We start from the raw sequence: 25,663 nt of genomic DNA, 5'->3' as shown, positions 1-25,663 counted from the left end.
GTGTTAAATATCCAAAATAAGAAATTAGAAGAAGGGATATGAAATAAATCCAAGAATGTAGAACAAAGGACATAAAAACAAGAGCAGAAATCAATGAGATAAAAACAAAAATATAATAGCAAGTACTAGATGAATCTCAGTGTTGACTATTTGAAAAAGCAAGTTGCAGAATGATACATGTAATATTCCATTTACATATATATTTGAAGCAAAGCTAAATACAGTATCGATGGTATACCATTCTAGGTGGTATTTACATCTGAGCTAGGACGGAATGGCCTGGGAGTGGAGAATGAAAGAAGGCAGACAGGAAGAAAAGGAGGAAGAAGAGTAGAAGGAAGGAAAGAAGTGGGCATTTTTGTATTTTTGTTAGTCTTTCGCAATTCTTCTATGACTTTCTTATTCATAGCCTTTGCCCATTTTTTAATTTTTCAAAATAAAGGTTATTGCTGACATGGAGGCCCAAGTTCACAAGCTGAGGGAAGAGCTGATTAACGTGAACTCCCAGCGGAAACAGCAGCTGGTAGAGCTCGGTCTGCTGCGTGAGGAGGAGAAGCAGAGGGCCACGAGGGACCATGAGGCTGTGGTCAGCAAGCTGAAGGCTGAATCAGAAAAGATGAAAATAGAGCTGAAAAAGACTCATGCAGCTGAGACAGAGATGACACTGGAAAAGGTAAGATACCCACCTCAAATTTTTATAGGCAGTTGAAACCCATGCTTGAAACCCACAGCTCCCGCCCTTATATTTAATCTCTAGAAGCTGGTGGTAGACATAGAATTACTCTCTAGTTGCGTGAACTTTTCAAGTTAGCGATTTAAGTATCTCGCTGTATGTCTAAGCACCACTAAATAATATACAGAGTTTCCTAACATTTTCGTTGACTTTAATTGAGGGAATTGTATGAAATGTCCCATTCTGTGTATATTAAATACACACCGTGATGAAAACAATGTTATATTATTACCAAAACATTACACTGGTTAGGAATACTGAGGTTGTAGCCCTAAATTTTCTTAGGCTAAGACTAAGTTCCAGACATTTTCTAGATGGCCAAATAATTACTTCTATATTTTACAGTTTTTATAAGTGTAACACATACACTGACATATTTTTCAAGATTGATATTGCAGATAGAAAAACTCCTTTAAAATTATATAATTTCAAAATAAATGTCAATATACTGTTGATACATTTGGGGCTGACTTATATATTCTAGGAGCAATATCAAATATTCTTTTTTTTGATGTTTTGTAAAAGTATAAACATTTTAATTGGGTAGTGAGTGTGAATTGTTCTTAAGCATACCAAATGTAAATTGTCCCTTGAGTTTCTTAAAACCAATCTATATCTTGGGACAAAGAAACTTGAGGAGTGTAATTGAAGAATCCTCCAATTCTGTTTAATTTTTTCCTCTCTTCTTCATCATTCAATGATGTTGATCCTTCATAGCGTACACAGCACCACTTGAGGCACCGCTCCGCTGAATTTATGGGGCCGGGACTGGAAGGTGCTTGCTTTATCCTACCTAAATTTATCTAAGGGTCAGATTCAGCCAACTTTGCTGAACCCAAAATAACAGGAAAAGGGCTCTAAAGAGGCAGGAGGGAGCCTGGCTTCTTGGAGGAACAGCAAAGAGGTCGGTGTGGCTGGGAGTGATGACAGAGGACGAGGAGGAAGGGATAAACCAGGGAAGGGAGCACAGAGGTGGACCAGGTCCTGGAGGTGGGTCCAGGCCTTTGAAAGGGCTTTGCTTTGGGGCTCCAGGAGTAGAGAAGGCTTGACAGGTGTGAACAGAGGAGTGACGTATTACCACTCACGTTTGAATAGGAGCTCTCTGTCTGCTAGTGCTGAGAAGAGACTGACTTGAGGGCAAAGACAGAAGTAGGGAGACTACCCTAAAGGCTGTTGCAAGATTTTAGACACGAGATGAGAGAGGCTTCAGATGTGGGTAATGTTCTGAAGGTGGAGCTGACTGGACTTCTTGCTGTTTCTGCAGTAAGGAGGGGGAGAGCACAGAGGGGGGAAGTGGGGGAGGCAGCAGTCAGGAGTGCTTCCAGGGCAACCTGCTGGAGTCAGTGGACAGGTGGAATCTCCCTTTGCCGGCAGGAAGGAGACCTCAAGAACAACAGGTCAGGCCTGTCAGATGTGTTCCAGTTGAGATGCCGTTTATACCTCCAAGTGGGGATGCTAGTGACAGTACCATGAAAGCAGTGCAAAATGGTCATTTTTGGTGCTGGAATAGACAGTCTCAGGGAGTAGAGACATTTCCTTCCGTGGTATAGTTCCAACCTCTGACAAGAGCAAACGAAAGAGACTAGTGGAGAGCACAAGTGGTGCTGCACTCGCCTTCCTGGTAACTCTCACACACACCTCCCCTGGGTGTCAGTCATCTCCACTGCCAGTTCCAAGGACTTCTGAGTCCATGTCCTTAAATGGCACAGATACCAGTGCAGCTCGATTGAAGGAGATTGGATATACCAAAGCCAGACTCATAAAACATATAGTTTAGGCCTTGATTTTCTTGTATTATATACTCACATTTTAAATGTTTCTTTTCAACAGATAAAATTTTTCAAGTATAGGTTTATATATGTTACTGGCTAATTGGCAGTTTACAGATCATTGAAAATAGTATTAGAAGCACTGGGTAATTCATTTGGCAAACATTTCTGGAATATTTTCCATATCCCACAAAGGCATTATCACAGACACTGTGGAGAGACACAGAAAAGAGGGGGGAAAAGCACCATCTTCAAGGACATTCTGAAAAATAGAAGACACACACGCGTGCACATACGCACGTGGTAGTGAAGGTGGAGTCTGAATTGGGGGAGAATTACTTTCTTTTTTTTTTTTAAGATTTTATTTATTTATTTTTAGAGAGGGAATGGAGGCAGGGAGAGAGAGAGAGGGAGAGAGAGAGAGAGAGAGAGAGAGAGAGAGAGAGACATCAATGTGCGGTTGCTGGGGGTTATGGCCTGCAACCCAGGAATGTACCCTGACTGGGAATCGAACCTGGGACACTTTGGTTCCCAGCCCGTGCTCAATCCACTGAGCTACACCAGCCAGGGAGAATTACTTTCTGTGAAGGCCATCGTGGAAGGTTAACTAGAAGATATGCCACTTGAACTCCACGTGTAGGGTTTGGACTAGCAGATCCAGCAAGAGCCAGCAGAACTGTGTGTGGGGCATGGAGGCTAACCAAGGAGAGTGGTTAGTGGTCAGGCTAAAAGATAGCTACGGATTTGAAGCTAGAGTCTTCAAAGCTGCGGGAGGTATTTTAGCTCCACTGGGTAAACAGTGAGAAGCTACTGAAGATGTTTAGGTAATGAAGTGTCAATAGCCAAGTGATTATTAGGAAAGTTTGTCAGCATTGACCAGATGTCCTAGCAGCAGAAGCGGTCGGTGGGGACTGGACTGAGCCAAGTGAGAGGCCCCCGAGGGCACAGTAGCGGTGTCCGAAGGCGGTGAGAATACAGCCGTGCTGAGGGGCCAGAGGACACGTGCTGGAGAACTGCCTCAGCAGTAGCATCGATTGGAGTGGTTATACATAGACCCTTAATAAGTTGGGAATGTAGGAGAACTTTCTGGGTTGGGGAAGGAAAAGATGAACTCAGTTATGAACAGGTTGAATTTGAAGTGCCGGCACTACACCCAGCTGCGGCGTCCATTTGCTGTTGAAGGAACATTTATAGGTAATCATAAGGCCGGACTGGGAAAAACAGCTGTAGGAATCACCCACAGAGAGGGCCTGTTCAAGGGGGAAACAAAAAAAAAAAATAAACAGTGGCAAAGGAAGAGGTTGGGAGGAAACAGTTGAGGAAGGGCCATAGAGGTCAGAGGAATATGAGAAGAATGTGTTTTCATGGAGATAAAGGGAGAGAATATTTAGAAAGGAGGATTGTCAAGAATGTGACAGAAAATCAGGAGGGATAAAGGTGGAGGAGAGGTCGCAGGATTTGAAACTGAGAAGTCATTGATGATCTTGGACGGAGCCCTGAAAATGATAGCAGACAGAAACACGGTTGCAGAAGATAAGTGAGAGAGCGGTGAGAAAGTGGGGACTAGTGAATACCCTATTGTTGTTGGAAAATCTGATATTAAAAGGAAGGTGTAGCCCCAAAGAGCAGTAGGAGTTAAGGAGAATGTATTTTTAGGCTGAAAATGTCTTGAAATACATGAGAAGGAACAGATGGAGAGGAAGAGCCTAATGATGCAAAGAACCGTAGATACTTCCTGGCTTGTGATCTGAGGGACGAGGGTGTGAATGAAGTTACCAGCCCGGGCCCACCTCTTCCCTTGGTTACCAGGATGCAGCCACAGAAGACACTGGTCTGACCCTGGAACATGCCTCGCCCTCTCCTGCCTCCAGGTCTTTGCACCTGTCACTCCTCTGCCTAGAATGTTCCCCGTGATTTTCTTAGGGCCATCCTCCTCCTCATCCCTCTGCACTCCTCAGAGTGTCTTTCCCTGACCTTTCTATCTAAAGTCTTGCCTACCTCTACCACCTTATCTTTTTCCTTTGTCTTAAAAATTCATCTCACTACCTGAAATTATCTTTTCATTTTTTCGCTTGCTCATTTTCTATTTACCCGCATTGGAATGTCAGCCCCATTAGCAGGACCTTGTCTGTCTAGTTCACTTCTGCAATGCAGCATGGGGTAGCATGGCCATCTGAGCCTGGAAGGATGGGAAGTTCCTGAACAGAACTGCACAAGTAATACAAGCAGCTAGAAAGGAGGGTTGAGCATAGTAATTTTAACTGACATGAATAAAGGTTCATCGGAACACGGAGCCTTGGCAGAGCGGTCTAGGAAATGGGACGCAAGCCCTGCGTGGGCCGGTGTTTACTACCATGAGTTTGGTTCTGGTTGAGATGGTGTAGTGAGACAACCCCCAAAGTCCACGTGGTAAAATTAGAAGGGCTGGGCTCTTGATAGGAAGATTAATTTGTATTTCTGATTGATAAATGTTTTTATTTAGCTAGTAAGAGGAGTTTAGCCATTTCCAAAACAGTGAAGACCTGGACTGTGGGTTCCCTGAAAACAGTCCTTATTAAATTCTTGTTTCTAAAGCTCTGGGATCACGGGTGGGGCCTGGTTTAAAGCAGACCTTCATAGATGCTGAGTGAGGGAGTAAGAGAATGATGGTGAACTGAGAAATTCGGTATAGCCCCGGGGATGGTCATACACATGAGGAAAACATTGTTACTGATTTACCTAAATTTGATTTGCACCCATTATAAGTACTTTAGGTAGGATAAAATAGATCTTTATAGTCAAATACTTGTTTTTTAGTGCTGTAATTTCCTCCACGCTACTCAATAAGTTACATACATAGTATAAATCTGTATTCAGATATGGTTTGAATTTTCAGTACACAAACTAGGCTTTCGAGTTCGTATTGTAAAAGTTTGAACCGACACTGATCAGGCAGTGGGAAATCCCGTTGCTGGACTGTTTCGTCATGGTGCAGGTCACTTGAATTCTTGTTGCACCTTATAAAAGCTTACTGTTTTATGATGTTGAAATAAATCTGAAAATTAAAGTATTTGTTAGTTCAAAATCTAGTCAGAATTGAGGTGTTTAGAAATTAATTTTCTATTATTAAGTATAAAATTGAGGTTCCAAGAGAAGAGGAAAATAACACCAGAATAATAAATAATATAAATATAACACCCCCCATGGGTCTGGGCTGTTCCAGTAGCACTTACAATGTTAAGGTTATAAAAGAATTCCTAAGTGCAGATCCTGTGTAGCTTCTGTCAGTGACAATTTCTGCCTGCTTGATATCTTCAATGGCTTTGAGTTAAGAGAAAGATGAAATACTTCCACAAGGTCAAAATTCTTGAAATAGAGAATCCAAGAGAATAAATGATTGGCACTTGCAATGTGAAAGCTGCTTTTCTAGTCTTTTAAAATCTTTCCCAACCAAATTGAAACAAAGTCCATAAAATATGAACCTTTGAAAAATTAAAGAACATTACTAAGTGATGGTACTGGGTAGTTTTCAGAAGACTGATGAAAACTTTGGTATGTAAAATTTTCCATTGTTTAAGAAATCTACTCAGCTGTTTTTAAAATAACTTTTCTTGATCCAGAAGATATTTTAGAAAACGTGGAAAATAGAGAAGAGTGTAAAATTCCCTGTTACTACCATCTCTTAGAGAAAACCAGTAGTAATAATATGACGTGTGTGTAAAATAGCCATCTTACCTGAGACTGTACTAACTAAACTGTTGAGTTTTCTGCTCTTTAAAAAGTTATGCTAGGAATATTCCAATGTCATTTAAAATTCTTTGAAGCTATAGTTTTCATTGTTTCATGATATTTCATTTTATTAATGTAGCATAGTTTACTGAGACATTCCTTTATATTTAAGCATTTTTAAGAGTGAAGTTGAGCCCCCTGCTGGTGTGGCTCAGTGGATTGATCTGCCAGCCTGTGAACCAAAAATTTGCCGATTCGATTCCCAGTCAGGGCACATGCCTGGATTGCGGGCCAGGTCCCCAGTTGGGGGCATGCTGTTTCTCTTATTCTCTTTCTCTCTCCCTTCCTCTCTTTCTGAAAATAAATAAATATAATCTTTTTTAAAAAGAGTAAAGTTGAACATTTATAATAGATTCATTATTCACATTTCATTTTCTGCAGTTGCCAGTTCATGTTCTTGGTCAGTTTCTCTTCTATTAGTGTCCTAATGGTCTTCTCGTCACTTTTATATAAATTCATTTTATATTTAGAATGATAAAACTCTTGTCTTTGTGGCAAATATTTTCAGTATTTGCCTTTTAATTTTATCATTTTATGATAAACACAAAAAAATTGCTTGCATTTAATGAAATCTGTCCATCATTTCTTTTGTGAGTTCTTTATTATAAGTAGTAGTTTTAGCTTTACAATGTGATATTTAAAAACATATGAATACATCAAACATATTCTACACTGTACTCTACTAAGTAAAAAGCTTTTATGAAATTGACATAGAAGTTACCAGCTTGGGTTCCTGGTCTATAATTTTAATGGTATCTGAAGGATTATCCTGGAATTCTGCCAGCCTGAAATCATTAAAAGGCTTTGAGCAACAATTCAGCATCTTTTTCAAATTTAAGAAAAGCTCCATATGGCATAATTATTCAAGGCCAAGGTCATAGAAACTACTTAAACCTTTGAAATTTATAATTAAAGGATTAATATTAACTTATGAAGACATTGTCATCTTGGCTTAAAATGGATTTTTAATCTTGATTATGTTCTTTTTTACTTTGATCTTTTTCCTTTGCTAAAAATATAAAATTTTAAATTAAATGTTATCCTTAAACAGTTCAGATTTATAAAAATTGATTGACAATCAACATCTAGCATGGTTTCTATAGTACTCCACAAATGTGGATGAACTTCAAATGGTCATTTTCCTCTGGATATATGAGACACAGCTTGATATAACAAACTATAATGATACCTCTAAACATAAAATAAATTAATTTACAGTAGGAAGAGCATGCACAAGTGACAACTTGGGAAACTTTGGGTATGTACAAAGTTTTGCACCAAGGAGTGGTATGATCTGACCTAGGCTTGAAAAGATCATTTTCCTTGCATGAAAACAAAGGTAGGAAACCCAAAAAGGGCACTGTAGTAATCTGAGGGAGAGGTGGTGGAGTCCTAGACCAGGGTAGCAATCAGATCACACCAGTGGAGGTAGTCAGATTCTGGGTGTATTTTAAAGTTGGGGCCAACACGGCTTTCTGATGGATTTGACATGGGATAGGAGACCAAGAAAAAGTAAGCCACAGATGAGCTTACACCCAGGGGAAATAAGAAAATATACTAGTTTATTTCTCTGTGGGATGGGGATTGTATGTAATTTTTAAATTGTAGCATTTGGCCTTTTCTTAGAGTATCTTCTATACTTTAACCGCTTTGTGAGCCAAACAGAAGTCACCACCTAGTTGTATTGCCGTCCTGACCCGAAGCCCTAGGGCATCTTCAGCCTGCCTCCCCTTTTCTGCCTGCAAAAGACCAGAGTCACAAAGAAAAGGAGGTGCTGGCCCTTCAGCACTGGCTTTGCATTAGCTGCCATCGGAAACTGAGCTGTGTGATTGTGATGTCACCTGCCCCTGCTCACCCCTACCTGAGAGGTCGGGGCAGGGGCTAGTTCTCAAATACCCTGTCTCCTAGCCCAAGTCATCTTTCTATCAGGGCAGGAAGGCTGTGCTCTCATTAGCATCACAGAGAAGCAGAAGCTCGGCCTGGCCGCAGCCAGCTCCTAGGGCTCTCATCTTTACTTCAGTGATCTTAATGGGGGCCTGCGGAAATGTGGACCCCTCTGACTTTAGACTACTCATCTCCCAAGGAAAGCCAAGCCTCAGGCCTGATAGGAATGAAAGGAGAAAATAGCAATGAGCCTGTTAGCCTGAGGCCCCTGAGAGACACAGGACCATCTGGCCTCAAAGAGAAGAAGGTAAGACTGGGACAGCCTTTCTATTCCTGAGACAGGGATCTTGCTCAAAATCAAAGCTCGATGCGGGGCTGGATTGGGCACTGGCAATATAAAAACAGTCTGCACCCTCGAGGAGATTTATTCTAATGGGTCAGGGATAATGGAACAACTGAACGTGTGATTGCATTGAGCTGAAATTAGAGTTGTTGTCTAGATCTGTCGGACAGCATGCCCCGGGAAACACACAGGAAGGGATCTGGAAGTGCTGGGAGGGGTAGCATCCGGCAGAACCTTCTGGACAAGATAGATCGTAAGCTACGGGCATTTCCTGCCCTTGCGTAAAAACTTAACTAAGTGCCATTGCCCACAACAAAGTGAAGTTGTCACCGCTCCTTAGCTTTCTGGACAAGGGTTTGCATAATCCTATTTTTCCTCTTCTACCTTTCCTTTGTTTCTTCTTATTTATTTTAATTAATTTAATATTTTAGTGTATAGTGGCATTAAGTACATTTAAATTGTTGTGCACCCATCACCACCATCCAATTCCAGACCTTCTTTCATTTTGCAAAACCCAAACATCCCCATTAAACACTAACTTCCTATTTCCTCCGCCTCCTAACCCCTGGCAACCACGATTCTACTTATCGCTATATATTTGACTACTCCGGGTTCCTCATGCCAGTGGAATCAAACAGTATTTCACTTAGCATAATGTGTTCAAGGTTTATCTACGTTGTAGCAGGTGACAGAATTTCTTTTTTTAAAAAAGGCTGAATAGTGTTTCATTGTATGTATATAAGACATTCTGTTTATTCATGCATCCCATCAGGGGGCACTCGGGTGCTCCACTTTTTTGGCGCTTGTGAATAATGCAGATATGAACATGGGTGTGCAGATATCTGTTTGAGTGCCGCATTATACCCAGAAGTGAAATTCCTGGATCATATGGTAATTCTTTTTTTTTTTTTTACTTTTTTTTTTTTTACATTACCTTTTAGTCCCCTTATACCCACCTCCCCCCAGCAATCACCACACTGTTGTCCATGTCCAGGAGCCCATTTTCCTTTTTGCTTAATCTCTCCACCCCCTAACCCCCCTCCCACTAGCTGTCACCCTGCTTTTTTGAGGAACACCCCCTACCGTTCCCTGTTCCACTGCACTATTTATATTCCCACCATCAGGGCACCAAGGTCCCAGTTTCTGCACACAGTCGCCCACAATTATTGTTTTCAGTTTGTTTGTTTTGTTCTTATGAGAACGATCATAATGAGTATCAAGTGGTATCTTCTACCTTTCTTTTTTGTTTTAATAGGCTTTATTTTTTTATAGCAATTTTAGGTTCACAATAAAATTGAGAGGAATCTGCTACAGTCTGGGCTCTGCCCACTCCAGGTGACTTCCCTTTCCCACGTACGGGCTGTAGACATCCTCCCTTCATGGCTTCTTGAGTTTTTCTCACCTGGAGCACCTGGGGAGCTCACCATCCTCACTCAGAAGTGTCACCTGTCCCTGTCTTTCCCTTCCTACCCCAACTCAGAAAAAAATCACGCTTGTTCCTGTACTCCTATAACTTTTCACTCGTTCCTCTCTTTTAAAAACATTTTTATTCAGATGTAATTTACCTAGAGAGTACGTCTAATTCTATAAATTTTGACAACTGTCACCACGGTCAAGATCAAAAAGTGCTCCATCCCCACAAATGTATCTACAGACCCTTCATTGTCAACCCCATTTTCTTCCCCTGGTACCCCCACTCCTCCATTTTCTGTGACTATAGATTTGCCTTTTCTGGAATCTAGACCAAAGGAATCATTCGGTAGGTAGCCTTTAGAGTCTGGTTTCTTTCCCCCAGCGTAATGCATTTGAAAGTCAGCCATTCTGTGTGCATCAGCAGTCCGTTCTTCTTTTATTGCTAATAATATTTCATTGCATGGTTGTACCAAAGTTTATTCATTATCCAGTTGGAAATATTTGGGTTGTTAAATATTCATATAAAGATTTTGTGTGTACGTAAATCTTTTATTTCACTTGGGTAAATAACAAGGAGTGGGATTGCTGAGTTGTATGTTAAATATACTTTTTAAATTTATTAGAAATTGCCAAACTGTTTTGTCAGAATGGCTGTATCATTTTGCATTCCCATCAGCAATGTATGAGTCCCAGTTGCTCTGCAGCCTCATTAGCACTTGATATTGTTGAGTTTGTTATTATTTTTGCTATCCTAATACGTGTATTTAACTGCCTGTCTATTTCCCTAGTAACTAATCATGGGAAGCATCTTTTTATATGTGTATTTGTCATCTGCATATCTTCCTTGACAAAGTGTCTATTTAAATGGTTTTTTGGTTTTATATTTAGTTATTTTATTATTGAATATTAACTCTTCTTTATATACTCTGGGTACAAGTCTTTATAGGATATCTGATTTGCAAACACTTTTTACAGTCAGCGGCTTAACTTCATTCTTTTCACAGTGTCTTTCAAAAAGCAGAGGTTCTTCATTTTTATGAAATCCCATTTATCAGTTTTATTTTATAGATCATGATTTCGGTGTCACACTTAAGAAATCCTATCATACATGACTTAAGGTCACAAGGATTTTCTTCTCTTTCCTTCTAGAAGTTTTATAATTTTAAGTTTTACATTTAAGTCTGTGGTCCGTTTTGAGTCCATTTTTGTGAATGGTGCAAGGTGTGGATCGAGATGCAATTGTTTTAGCACTATGCGTTGACAAGATTATCCTTATCCTTTCTCAGTGAATTGCCTTTGCAACTTTGTTGAAGATCAGTTGACCATATGGGTGTGATATACAGCTGGACTCTGTCATGTTGCTCCATTGAGCTATATGTCTGTCCATTTCCAATACCACACTTTTTTCTTTTTCTTTTTTGTAATGTATTTTTTACATTCTTTATCCCCCTTACATCCCTCTCCCCACAGCAATCACCACGCTGTTGTCCATGCCCATGAGTCCTTTTCCCTTTTTGCTCCATCCCCCCACCCCCAAGCACCCCCACCACAGCTGCCATTCTGCTTCTGTCTGTGAGTCTCACTGTCTTGACTACTGTAGCTTTAATAGTCAGTCTTGGAAACAGGTAGTATGAGTTGCCCAAGTTAATTTTTCCTTTTTAAAGCTGTTTTGCCTTTTGTACTTCTTTGATTTCCTTAGAATTAGCATTAAAAAGTCTACACCAAATTCTGGTAGGATTTTTTCTTAATTGTCTTGAATCTATTTCTCAGTTTGGAGAGAACTGAAATTTTAATGATACTGAGTCTTTCAATTCATGAACATAGAATATGTTGCCATTTATTTAGGTTTTCTTTAATTTCTTTTATCAGTGTTTATAGATCTCAGCATATAGGTTCTGCATTTATTTTGTTAGATTTATTTTTTTTTAAGATTTTACTTATTTATTTTTAGAGAGAGGGGAAGGGAGAGAGAAAGAGAGAGAGAAACATCATTTTGTGGTTGCCTCTCACATGGCCCCCACTGGGGACCTGGCCCGCAACCCAGGCATGTGCCCTGACTGGGAATTGAACTGGTGACTTTTTGGTTCACAGGTTCAATCCACTGAGCTACACCAGCCAGGGCTATTTTGTTAGATTTATACCTAATCATTTAATGTTTCTAATTTCAATTCCCAATTCTTCTTTGCCAATATGTAGAAATGCAATAGATTTTTTTATTTTGGTCTTGTATCCTGTGACCTTTCTAAACTCACTTATTAGTTCTAGGCACTTTAAATAGACTCCTTCAGATTTGTACACAATCAGATAAGTGCCTATTATTTATATTAATAAAACAGTATATATCAATATAGATTTTTATGTATTTTATTTATTTATTTTTAGGGAGAGGGGAAGGGATGGAGAAAGGGAGAGAAGCATTGATGTGCAAGAGAAACATCCATTGGCTGCCTCTCACACATCACCAACTAGGGACCCAGCCCACAACGCAGGCATGTGCCCTGACTGGGAATTGAACTAGCAACCTTTCAGTTCACAGGCCAGCGCTCAATCCCCTAAACCACATCAGCCAGGACTATATCAATGTATTTTATTTCTTAAAATAGCATATTTTATTACCAGACTGGTGAATTTTGGAAAATGACTTCTCAAAACAACCCTAACATATAAAGAATCAAATGAGATCACAGCAATCAGAGAAAATGTATATGGGATATGGAAGCAGGAGCATACATAATTTCTGTTTATTTTGTTGTATCTTATGACAAATATATGATTTTAAAAAGCAATAATGTACACAAACATATGCTAGCAAGGAGATATTTTTACACACCTCTTTTTAAGATACATTATTTTTACTCTTGACTCTCCATGTTAATCATTCTTTTTAAAAAGTGATTTTTAAATGTTTTAAGATAATATAGCTTATGCATTTATCAAGGGATTCTACTACTTAAATATTACAAAATTTTTGCAAATACGACAATATTAAGAACAGGTCCAAAATATGCTGGGTGGGGCAAAAGTAGGTTTACAGTTGTTTATATGAAAAAGAATACAATAATTAAATAATAATAATACAGGAATAAACTCTGTTTTGGGTATTCACTGCTGTAAACCTACTTTTGCTCTATTCTGTATTTCTCCTACACACAATTTAAAAACTCAGTGAAGAAAAGAACTGTTGTTCATGATGTCATTCTAGTGAATGAATCACCTTTTTATAAAAAAACAATATTATTTGGTAGTTGAGAAGTTTTTAAAAAAGTATTGAAATCTTTAAATTCTGTAGAAAAAAATGCTTTAACTCCCATGTTTTAAATTCTATTTCTCTGAAAATATCCTATGTTTTAAAAAATTTTTTTATCCTTACTCGAGGACCTGCTCATTGCCTTTAGAGAGAGGGAAACAGGGAGAAAGAGAGGGAGAGAAACATTGATCAACTGATCACATGCACATGCCCTGACCAGGGACCAAACCCATGACCCAGGTGTGTTCCCCAACCAAGAATCGAACCCGAGACCCTTCATTTTGCAGGATGATGCTCAACCAACCGAGCCACACCACCCAGGGCAAAATATTTCATTTCTTTTGATCTACTTCATCTTCAGAGTATATCTTGAACTTTATATTCTGATTTATAACCATTTCTCTCTCTCTCTCTCTTCCTTGTATATTTAATGCCTGAGATACATGTCCCCAAAGTGTTACTAATGTGTGTGTGTATATATATATACACATTATATATATATATCCACATTTTAGATCAATTTTATATATATATATATCCACATTTTAGATCAATTTTAATAATAGTCTAGGCTCTGTCATTGCACTTATGGCTAAAAGACTACTTAAGCAGCTAGGTGTAGAGTACTGAATAATATCTTTTGTAATTTTCAGAATGAATTACAAATTATTATGGAAAAAAGAAAAGCTACACTTTTAAGTGTATGCAGATGTGAATTTTGGCTAACAGAACTGTTTTTAATATTCATCTATGGTATTTTCTTGGCAAAGAAAATGGACATTCGTTCCCACTGTGTGAACCTCATAGATCAGTGGATGCCCTAGAGCACTCTAAGGAGGCAACCCTGGGTCACGGAAAGGGCTCATAAAACATCCCTGTCTTTGACTCGTATTTGTGACAGTTGCTTTGTTATATACATTCCACATTATTATCAAATGAGAAACTTGAACAGATTTCAAGTGAGCTTTTAAAGATTTATAATTTAGGCCTATATTTCTATTAATTATTATAATTCTAATATGGGTTATGGTGGTTATTCAACCCAGACTACTTTATTAAATTTAAGGATATATCACATATTTTAGAGACTTCCTAAGAATAAGATATTATTAAAATTGCCATACCTTGATCATAACTAATGGTTCATTTAGTTCTGTATTTGGTGTCTAATAACACAAACAAGGAATAAGTGAATGGGTGAAGAGAACTTTCAGATCTAGTTGCCTTAATAATTTGTGGGTGAATGAGTCAATGTAGCTGTACTAAGCATTTACTATATACTTAGCTCAGTGCTGGTTACAAACTGGAGTGTCGCTTTGCCCCTGCTTTTTGGAAGCTTTTATTAATTATTGTGATCATGAGGAACACATGCATAAACTCACTTTTAAAACTATATAATTATACATAATAAAATCTAGATTAGGGTTCAATGCTGGGAAATCGGGGGAGGTCTGTAGTAACGAGAGGCTGTTTTAGGAGGAGGTGGTCCTTTAAATGCAGTATTCGAATTGGCACTAGATAGGAAGAAGTTTCTGAAGCAGTCCGAGGGGGTAAAATGGGAAACTAAGAGCTTAGGATGAATTGGGGGGATGTCAAACAGTGATTATGAAAACCTGACCAAAAATACAGAAAATGACTTTTTTTTTAAGATTTTATTTATTTATTTTTAGAGAGGAGAAGGGAGGGAGAAAGAGAGAGAGAGAGAAACATCAATGTGTGGTTGCTGGGGGCCGTAGCCTGCAACCCAGGCATGTGCCCTGACTGGGAATCGAACCTGGGACACTTTGGTTCGCAGCCCGCGCTCAACCCACTGAGCTACGCCAGCCAGGGCTAGAAGATGACTTTTTAAAATGTTTTATTTTTAAACTTTTTATCTGCACTTACTGAAAAGTTTCAAAAATAATGCAGAGAGTTTCCATACATCTTTCCCCCAGCTTTCCCCCATGTCAGCATCTTATTTATCTTACAATCACGGAAACCAGGAAATTGACGTTGGTAAGATGCTTTGCATTTACATCGGTAAATGGCTACAGACCTCATTTAAATTTCACCAGTTTTTCCACTAATCTTTTTTTGTTCTAGGTTCCAGTCCAGGATCTTATACTGCATTTAGGCATCATATGTTTTCAGTCGCCTTCAATCTGTGACAGTTCCTCAGTCTTTTCATATCTTTCATGACATTGACTCTTGTGTTTTTATGTAAATTTTATTTTATTGTTTATGCTATTACAGTTGTCCCAATTTTTCCTCCCTTGGCCCTTCCTCCCAGCGCCCCCCACTCCCTCAGGCAGTCCCACAGCATTAAATGACCTTGACCCTTTTGAATAGTACTAGTTATTTTTAGAATCTTTCCTACTTTGGGTTTGTCTAATTTTTTGTGTGTGTGTGAGTAGATTGAGGTCATGCATTTTGGGCAGTAATACTACAGAAGTGGTATTGTGTCTTTCGCAAGTGCATTCTATCAGTGGGTACATGATATTGAAATATCTTATTCCTGGTAATATTAACACTGACCACTTGGTTAAGGCTTCTCTGCTGTAATGTTATTTTTTCTCTTTGAAATACATAAACTTTCTTGAGGAAATATTTTGAGACTATGAAAATATCCTGTTTCTCCTCAAACTTTCAGCCACTGATTTTACCATCCATTGGTGAATCTTTCCTACAAAATAATAATAATTATTATTATTACATTACTATTATTATTATCACTACTGCTGCTACTACTAGTTACAGTTCCTTTGAAGTTTTGGCATTTGCTGGCTTTAAGTTATGCAGTAGGTATTATTTTTTACTTTCATTTTTTAATATCTTTAGGGGAGAATAGATTGGAATTTAGTAAGGTGACTTTTTAAATGTAGGTTTTCGTAGAGTAAGGAATGATATCTGGGGGAAATAAAGGAAAACTAAGTTGAAACTAGAGTAAGGTTTATGGAAAAAAACAGCACATGCTCTGAGGTTTGTCTACTGTAGAGAGGGATCTCAACGTGACACTCTGTTTTCCAGAAGCAAACGTAAAGAGAGTGTCACCAGACCATGATTCAATACAATAAAATTTTAAAAGTCATTAATTTAAATTCCCAGAGTTGGAACGTTCAGAGAAAGATTTGCAAGGGGCTCTGAGGAAGAAGACAGAATGGAATGTGGCGAGCCACTGCAACAACATTGTCATGGAGTGTAACACTTCTATGGGGCACTTTCTGAGAATGGAAATGATTAATGGGTAGTATTTTGACTTTAACTTTCTAAAAATAGAGTGACTATGAAAGTGACGTGTAATATATTAGAAGTCAGTCTGGTCTCCAGAATTCCTTAAGAACTCTCAAACTGTTTAAGGTTTCTGAAAATATTTTAAAATCAAACAAATTAGTTATCAGATAGTATTTACTTTAACAAAAATTGAATCCCTGCTCTTTGAATGTTACTGTGCCAAATAACCAAAACTTTATTATAATAATATTTTCTCTGGAATAGAAGTCATTTGACCTCAGCCACCGGAAGGGGATTAAGTAGGAATGTCCCAAAATAACCTTGTTACAAGATAGTCTCACAATGTTAACCTTGAGAAGAAAGTTAACAAAATTGATGTTTGCCAAGCATTTGCCCCATTTGTTACAATTCTTGAGAGATTTCCTTCTTCAGGTTACGCTTCTGATGATGCTTTTATCCCCTGGAACTGAATACTGACTGCAAGGAAAGGAGAGGTAGCAAGGAGGAGAAAGGATATGTGTGCATCCTGCTCGGGTCATCTCCTGTTAATTTCCTGTTTCTAAAGAGCTAAAAATATTTAGGATTTGGATATTATCATAAAGCATATAGCTTCTGTTCTATAGTGAAGGCTTTGCTTTAAAAAAAGCTTAAAAATCTGTTTCACAGTATTTCAGTGAATGGCTGTCTACCTGCAGTATGAAAAGTAAGTGTATTTAGAGCAACTTTTAGTCAAGAACTAAATGTGTAAATTACTTCTTTCATTGGATGTCACATTAGTCTGAGTCTCTGGATTTCTTTGCAAATTGCTATATTACCAGTTTAATTCAGTTGAACTTCAAATTCAAGTAAAACATTTATTGAGCACGTACAATGTGAACTAAGGAATGTATTAATTGTGGAAGATACAATGAAGAGAAATTATTATTTTTAGAACATAAAGAATCAAGATATATTTAACATATATTTTTAAAATTACAAATTAGTTTGTTTCATAAAATATAGCTGAGAATAGCCCCGGCTGGCGTAGCTCAGTGGATTGAGCTTGGGCTGCAAACCAAAGTGTCACAGGTTCGATTCCCAGTCAGGGCACATGTCTGGGTTGCAGGCCATGACCCCCAGCAACCGCACATTGATGTTTCTCTCTATCTCCCTCCCTTCCCTCTCTAAAAATAAATAAAATCTTTAAAAAACTATATAGCTGAGAATAAAATAGCCCCAACATAATATCAGTTCAAAGTAGAAAAAGAACTCATCTGTGGTTAAGTGGACCACATTTTGCTGGGTATGTAGAATTTGCATATCTACCTTTAGTAGGTTATAAACTGAAAATAAAATGCTGTGCATGTTTCCAACCAGAGTGATGTTTTGGCGTGGCTTTTAACTGCCCTGTGCCATCTTTTAAAAATGTGCTTTATGTGGCCAATGAATTAGACAACATCTGGATCAAAACAGTACAGATATGAAGAAATATGTTTGTTTTTCAAATATTTTGTGAGACCTCAGGATAGAACCAAGTCAGAAATGTCCAATGTTATAAACTCATGTTTTACTATTCAGATGTTAGAAATAGCATCGTTTCTGGTAGAAATCTAAGATTTTTTAAAATCAGATAATCACATCAGCATGAAAGAAGACTGATTTTTGCTTTAATCAGATCTTTAAAGAAGGAGAGCCTCACATATTTCAGCCTCACATATCTTCACATCGAGTACAATATTGCAGCCAGTGTTTTATAGTATTTTTAATTAGACAATATTTTTATTTTGTTTTCATAACTTAGATGGTTTTATTAACCACTGAATTAAATGGAGAGCACTTTGTCAATGTGCTGAATATTCATATCTAAATTAATTCTTAGTATGAAACAATATTCTTTATAATGTTTGTAAAACAGCCCTTTACATATTTTTTAGTATATTTTATTGATTTTGCTATTACAGTTGTCCCAATTTTTCCCTCTTTGACCCCCTCCACCTGGTACCCCCCCCTTCCCTCCAGCAATCCCCACCTTAGTTCATGTCCTTGGGTAATGCATATAAGTCCTTTGGCTTCTCCATTTCCTATGCTATTCTTAACTCTTCACCCCCCCCAGTCTATTTTGTACATACGAATTATGCTTATACCTTTCACCTTTTCCCTCACTCTGCCCTTTCCCCCTCCCAGCTGATAACCCTCCAAATGATCTCCATATCTATGATTCTGTTCCTGTTCTGGTTGCTTCCTTAGTTTGTTTTTTAGATTCAGTTGTTGATAGTTTTGAATTTTTTTCCATGTTCATGTTCATAGTTTTGATCTTTTTCTTAAATAAGTCCCTTTAACATTTCATATAATAATGGCTTGGTGATGATGAACTTCTTTAGCTTTACCTTGCCTGAGAAGCACTTTATCTGCCCTTCCATTCTAAATGATAGCTTTTCTGGATAGAATAGTCTAGGTTGTAGGTCCTTGCTTTACATCACTTTGACTACGTCTTTCCAGCCCCTTCTTGCCTGCAAAGTTTCTTTTTAAAAAATCATCTGACAGTCTTACAGGAACTCCTTTGTAGATAATTCTCTGCTTTTCTCTTGCTTCTTTTAGGATTCTCTCTTTATTTTTAACCTTCAGCATTTTAATTATGACGTGTCTTCGTGTGGTCCTCTTTGGGCCCAACTTCTTTGGGACTCTCTGAGCTTCCTAGACTTGTATGTCTATTTCCGTCAGCATATTAGGGATGTTTTCTTTCATTACTTTTTCAAATAAGTTTTCAATTTCTTGCTCTTCCTCTTCTCCTTCTGACATCCATATGATTCAGATGTTGGTATGTTTGGAGATGTCCAAGAGATTTCTTATACTATTCTCCTTTTTAAAAAAAATATTTCTTCTTGCTGTTCTGATTGAATGCTTATTTCTCCCTTATATTCCAAATCATTTTATTTGCGTCCTGGCTTCCTCGCCTTCACTGTTGGTTCCCTGTAGATTTTTCTTTATTTTACTTAGTGTAAACTTCATGTCTTTATGTTGTTGCTGTACTCAATGAGTTCTTTGAGCATCCTGATCAACAATGTTTTGAACTCGGCATCTGATAGGTTGGTTATCTCTGTTTTGTTTAGCTCTTTTTCTGGGGGCTTGTTCTTTTCTTTCACTTGAGCCATATTTCTTTGTCTCCTCATTTTGGCAGCCTCCCTGTGTTTGCTTCTGTATATTAGGTAGAGCTGCTTTGACTCCCTGTCTTGATAGAGTGGCCTATTATAGAAAAGATACCTATAAATTGTGTGGGGTGGCACCTTAGGTAATCACAAGGGCAGGGCAATCTGCTTCACTGCTTTGTGGCTCTGTGTGGGGGGAGGACTCAGAGAGGGAACAGTGCCACTGCCTGGCATCTGGGGGGTTGCCTGGCAGTTGCCCCCCGTTTCCAGTCCCTTCACCCACTTCCCATATGTGACTGGTGCCCTTGCAGCTGTTGTCCTGGCAGTGAATCACAGGGTGGATGGGTTTGTGTACATGCTAAGACTGTGCTAGCCCTTTATGTAGAACCTCCTGAAAATCCGGTAATTTTTTCCACTGCCCCCACTCCCACTGGTTTTTACGGCCAAAAGTTATGGGGATTTATCTTCCTGGTGCTGGAACCCTGGGCCACATGGTCTGGCCTGGAGCTGGCATCACTCACTCCCAAGGTGTCCCTCCCAATTTTTATCCACCACATGTGAATGTGGGACCGCCCATTCTGCTGCCACCTCTCTGTTCCACACCATGTCCCCTTGCCTCTCCGCTGGTCTCTGCGTCCCAGTGTTCCCACATCCCCACCCCTCCTACCCATCTGGATACATGGGGCTTCTTTAAATTCTTCATTGTTGGACTTCTACACAGTTAGATTTTCTGACAGTTCTGGTTGTTACTTGCTTTGAGATATAGTTGTAATTCTCTATGTGGTTGCACAAGGAGGTGAAGCGTGTCTCCCTATGCCATCTTGACTGGAAGCTCCTATATTATATCCAAAATTATTTATATATTGCATATATATAAATAAATTACCACTCATATTTTCTGTTCACACACAAAATATTTTTTAGTAAAAAAAAAAAATAAGCCATGTAACCTTTAAATTTTGCTTTCACAAATTATTTTTTTTAACAGAAAATCTTTTTTTTAAGATTTTATTTATTTATTTTTAGAGAGGGAAGGGAGGGAGAAAGAGAGAGAGAGAGGGAGAAACATCAATGTGTGGTTGCTGGGGACCTTGGCCCGCAACCCAAGCATGTGCCCTGACCGGGAATCAAACCTGTGATGCTTTGGTTCGTAGCCTGCACTCAATCCACTGAGCTACACCAGCCAGGGCTGCTTTCACAAATTCTTATTTGACAATCTCATTATGCAAGTAACTATGCTAGCATTCTCTGGAAGGAAGAATTATAAACAACTGCTCCTATAATTTCTTAGGAATCATTTTAGGAATATTGAATGGATGGATAAACAATTACATTTTAAGCAAGATAACTATAATGGTAAATTTTCTCATACATTTAGGGAGTAAATAATACCGATTCAGTATAAACTCTTTAAGAAAACAGAAGAGAAATCTTGTCAACTTATGTTTTGAACTTAGCATTACCCTGATGCCAAAACTGGACAAAGACATAGAAAGAAAACTACAGACACACAACCAACCTCAACAAAATATCAACCAGTCCAAGGATAAATAAAGATGCTACATCATGGTCAAATGGGCTTTATTCCAGCAATGCAAGGTTGGTTCAACATTCAAAAATCAATCAGTATAATTCACCATGTTAAAATACTAAAAAATAAAACAAATCATGATATCACAGTAGGTGCAGAAAAAGCATTTGACAAAGTTTAACACCTATCCATGATAATAAAGAGCAGAAATCAGAAAAAGAAAAATCTGTAACTAAAAGTGTACTTAATGGTGACAGACTGCGTGAGTTTAACTGAAGATTGAGAACAAGGCAGGAATGCCCACTCTCACCACTTTTATTGCATTTTATACTAGAGGTTCTAGTCCCTGCAAAAAAGACAAAAAAGTAGCAGAAAAATCAGAAAGGGAGAAGTAAAAATGTCTTTGCTTGCAGACAATATGTTATCTATATAAAATAATCAAAAGGAATCTACAGAAAAAACCAACTCTATTAAAACTAATAAGTAAAGTTATCAAAGCACAAGGTACCAAATCAATATGCAAAGTTAATTGTTTTTTTGTACTAGCACTGAATGATTGAAAATTGAAGTTTTAAAAATCAATATATTTGCAATGGCAACACAAATATGAAATACTTAAAAGTTTAACAAAATATGTGCAAGATCTGTACACTGACAACTGCAAAACATTGGTAATATAAACTGAAGCAGACCTAAGTAATTGGAGATAAATACCAAATTCATGTGTGAGAAGGTTCAACATTGTTAGAATGTAGTTCCTCTCAAATTGATCCTTAGATTAGTACAGTCCAAATCAAAATCTGAGCATTTTTGCATTGAAATGGATAAACTGACTCTAAATTTTATTTTTTATTATTTTTTAAAGATTTTATTTATTTTTAGAGAGGGAAGGGAAGGAGATAGAGAGAGAGAGAGAAACATCAATGTGTGGTTGCTGGGGGTCATGGCCTGCAACCCAGGCATGTGCCCTGACTGGGAATCAAACCTGTGACACTTTGGTTCGCAGCCCGTGCTCAATCCACTGAGCTATGCCAGCCAGGGCTGTCTAAATTTTATTTAACAGTACAAAGCAAATCAGTTTTTAAAAGGAACAAAGGTAGATGATTTGCACTTACTGGTTTTGTGACTAAACTACAGAATCAAGAGAATGTAGGAGTGGTTATAAGGATAAACACATCAATCAATGGAACTATAGAGTTCTGAAATAGACCTGCAAATTTATAGCCGATTGATTTTTGACCAAAAAAAATGTTCAGATAACGAATGGGGAAAGGATATTTCTTTCACAAAAACTTCTAGCACAATTGGATATTCATAAGGGAAAGAAAAGAACCTTGACCTAAACATAAAGGTTGAGAGTATTAAAACCCTAGGTAGAAAATCTTAGGTTCAGACAAAATTTTCTTTGATTGGATTCTAAAAGCATGAACCAAGAAAGAAAAAAAAAGTAAGTTGGACTTAAAATTCAAAACCTTTTCTCTTCCAAAGACAATCTTAAGAAATAAAAAATTAAACCAAAGACTAGGCAAAAATATTTTCACAATATACACCTCCTGTAAAGGTTTTTTATCTAGCGCATATAAAGAATTCTTATAACTTGATAATAATAAGACAATATACTTTAAAAGAATCACAAAAGCACTAAACAAACTCTACCACAGGAGATAGATACTATAGTAATGGGAATTTTAGCTATAGCTTTGGCGCACTGGGTTTATCTAACCAAACCATGAAAACTGAAATCCATGCAGAGAGGAACCATGCATGACTACCTATATTTAAGAAATGTAATCACACCTACATTCAGCGTTTATTAATTTTATGTGTTTTCAATTGCGCTGTGTCCAACCAGGGACATGTTATTTTGAGGGAAGCACTACACCGTGAATGTGTTAGACATCTGGTATTAAGCACTCCTTGCCCTAATTGCCGTTACTAACTATATAGTAATAAAAATGGCCAGCATTTATTGCACCAAGTGTCAAGAATTGTTGTAAAGACTTAATCTCATTGTCTCCCCTCAACAGCAAAGTAAGTGCTGTTACTCTCTTTGTGTAAGCTTAGCAAAAGTCAGTAATTTGGAGGCACAAAATTCTAACTTAGTTTGACTCCAAAACATGTATTTTTAACTACTCTGTTACACACATGGTAACAATATGTACCACAACTGCTCTGAGAAGAGAGGGGGAGCTGTGAGAATATGCCAGAGTCGGCATACTGACTTTAGGACTAAGAAAGACTTTTCTGATGAACTAATGCGTGCTCTTCTTTTATAAGAAGGAACACGAGGCACACGTGCAGGGAAAGACGTGGACTCTGGCCAGGCCTCGGTCAATAACTAGCTAAGCAGTCCTTAGCCAGTGACCTCTCTGAATCTGATTCCGTCCATCACTTACATGGCCGCATCTTTTCAACCCTCAGCTTTTCATCCTTTCTCTTTTCTGTTGTAAGAACTAAGCATCTTTAGTGTGGATAAAGATATTATCTGAGTATTTGTTTGCAAATAATTACTTTGTTTACTATTCCTCCTTCCCTTCTCATTTCTACCCCATCAACTTGATCAGCAAATACAAGACTTTTTAATAGAATTGTTCTTATTAAAAGTCGACATTGTCAGTGTCATGAAACAGTGTCTTTTTATGTCATAAAGCTGATCCTCTGTTTTAAGCAATTCCTTGTGTTCAAATAAATTCCATTAAAACCACTGATAGGCATATACAGTTGAGTACCTACTGGAAGAAATCATGTGTTGTGTGCCTGCGGTGTGCCAGGCACTTTCACGTACGTTATCTTGCTGCACTTTATAGTTATTACTCTCTTAGAGCAGCCAGAGGTGCTGAGATCAGAGGAGGGAAGCAGTCTGTTCAGAGGTGCACAGCTATAAATTGCAGAACCAGGATTCTAATTCCAGTGTATCTTTCTCCAAACTAGCAATTGTTTGCTTCCCGTGCCATTAACCGGCTAATCTGGCCATATGTTGTCTCAGTAAGGCACCATGAGCAAAAGATAGAAGCTCCTGCTTCACAAGATCATTGGTTTCATGAACCAATTCATGCAGATTGCCACACTCCTCATTCCCAGCTAGACCCTAGTTTGGGTTCCTAGCTCCTCATTGCCCACAGCTTTTGTTCTCAAGCCTGCTTACCTGTGTTTCATATTTCTGCCTTGATTGGCATCTTTGAATATTTGGCATTTCAGCTCTTATTTGATCACTTTGGATTTGACCTCAGATCCTTTCGACTTAATGGAATCCTCTTAATATGCCTTTTCTAGCAGAATTATTGGTCAGTTCTCCAGACAAACACCAGACCCTTCCCTGGTGTTTCAGTAGAGGATGACCAGAAGAGTAACCCTCCTGTAATGTCCTGCTGGCCACCTGGGTTCTGTGGCATCAGAGGAAATCTTCTCTCATGCACCATCTTTTTATTTGAAATTCATGTTCTGCTTTTTTACTTCATGCTTTAATTTGCACTGTATATTTTTAATTGTATAAATAATTTTTGTTTCATAATAGCTTTAGAAAAGCAACATCTCCTTTTTTAAAATCTTAAAAATATGCAAATCAAGCTTTTATCCTGTATAAATTCTAAAGTTTTATACATTTATTTTTAAAAGTGTTAGTTCTCTTTTTAAATTTTACATTGACATCTATAGAAATTTCTGACTATTTAAAGAGCAGCGCTTAAAAGTCGCTTTGACTTTTGAAGGCTGCCAGATTGCCTTATCGTTGTCTTTGAGAGATTAGGGATGCTTATGTGGAAGGTTGCCTTTTTTCTACATAAAACTGAAGTTTTGTTATTCTATTGTAATATTTCATTTTAATCTGATTGGTTTCTTGTGGAGATAATATATAGCAGGAACCAAAAATAGTTCAAGAAAAAGCCTTCAGTTATAAATGGGTTGACTGTTGTTTGCTGGCTCTTGCTGTCCTTGTCAGCTCCACTAGACTGCTGCTTTTGATGGATGTACAAGGGCTTTGTCTGGGCTATTAGGGTCTGTGTTGGAACAATGGGGTATTAGACAATTCTATTCCTTTAACTATGAATCATCTACAAGGTGAAAAAGCCATTTTTCCATTTAAATGTCCTGGAAAACAAGATATTTCTCAACAAGAAAAAGATGCTTTTAATAATAGAATTATGATTGGATAAAAGCAATGACAAAAATATGTATTTATGGAAGTAAAACAAAAATGGTGTTGACATATATTTTAGTAGCAAGTGCACTTCATTTTACAGTTTTAGACCAAAAATGAGCCAATTTATTGTTGCAGAAATGAATGGCTCTTCATTTGGTTTTTAGTAAATAGGACATTGATAAAAGTTAGCAAGATAAATTTAAACTTTAATTAAATAATGCTTCTCATGAGATTTAGATATTACTGGAAACACTATCTCATTCATACAACGGCTTCATGACTGTAACTTGTACATGATTCAAACAAAATATGTCTTAACCCAGATCATAATTGTTATAGCAAAGATGACATTAAGTAGATTGCCCCATTGATGAGAATCATGACAACTCACCAGCCTCGTGGTTATTTTAAGAACTCATCACTCTTCTCCTCAGCCTGCTCATGGTTATGACCTAGAGTTCTTGCCAATCCGGTCACTGCCCCTTCAAAAGCTTGGTTTCAG

General features: G+C 37.9%; 1 protein-coding gene across 4 annotated transcripts in view; it reads left to right on the top strand.

Moving 5' to 3' along the window:
* CEP112 (centrosomal protein 112) overlaps positions 1-25,663 on the top strand; it is a 334,383-nt gene that overhangs the window by 192,338 nt on the left and 116,382 nt on the right. For all 4 annotated transcript variants that reach the window (XM_036033460.1, XM_036033461.1, XM_036033459.1 and 1 more), the window contains one exon: positions 443-673. In XM_036033460.1, coding sequence (XP_035889353.1) covers positions 443-673 — 231 coding nt within the window. The remainder of the gene's footprint in view (positions 1-442; positions 674-25,663) is intronic.

The sequence above is a fragment of the Phyllostomus discolor genome, chromosome 8 (assembly GCF_004126475.2).
Source record: "Phyllostomus discolor isolate MPI-MPIP mPhyDis1 chromosome 8, mPhyDis1.pri.v3, whole genome shotgun sequence".
NCBI lineage: Eukaryota > Metazoa > Chordata > Mammalia > Chiroptera > Phyllostomidae > Phyllostomus > Phyllostomus discolor.
This window is presented reverse-complemented; position numbering and strand designations above follow the sequence as displayed.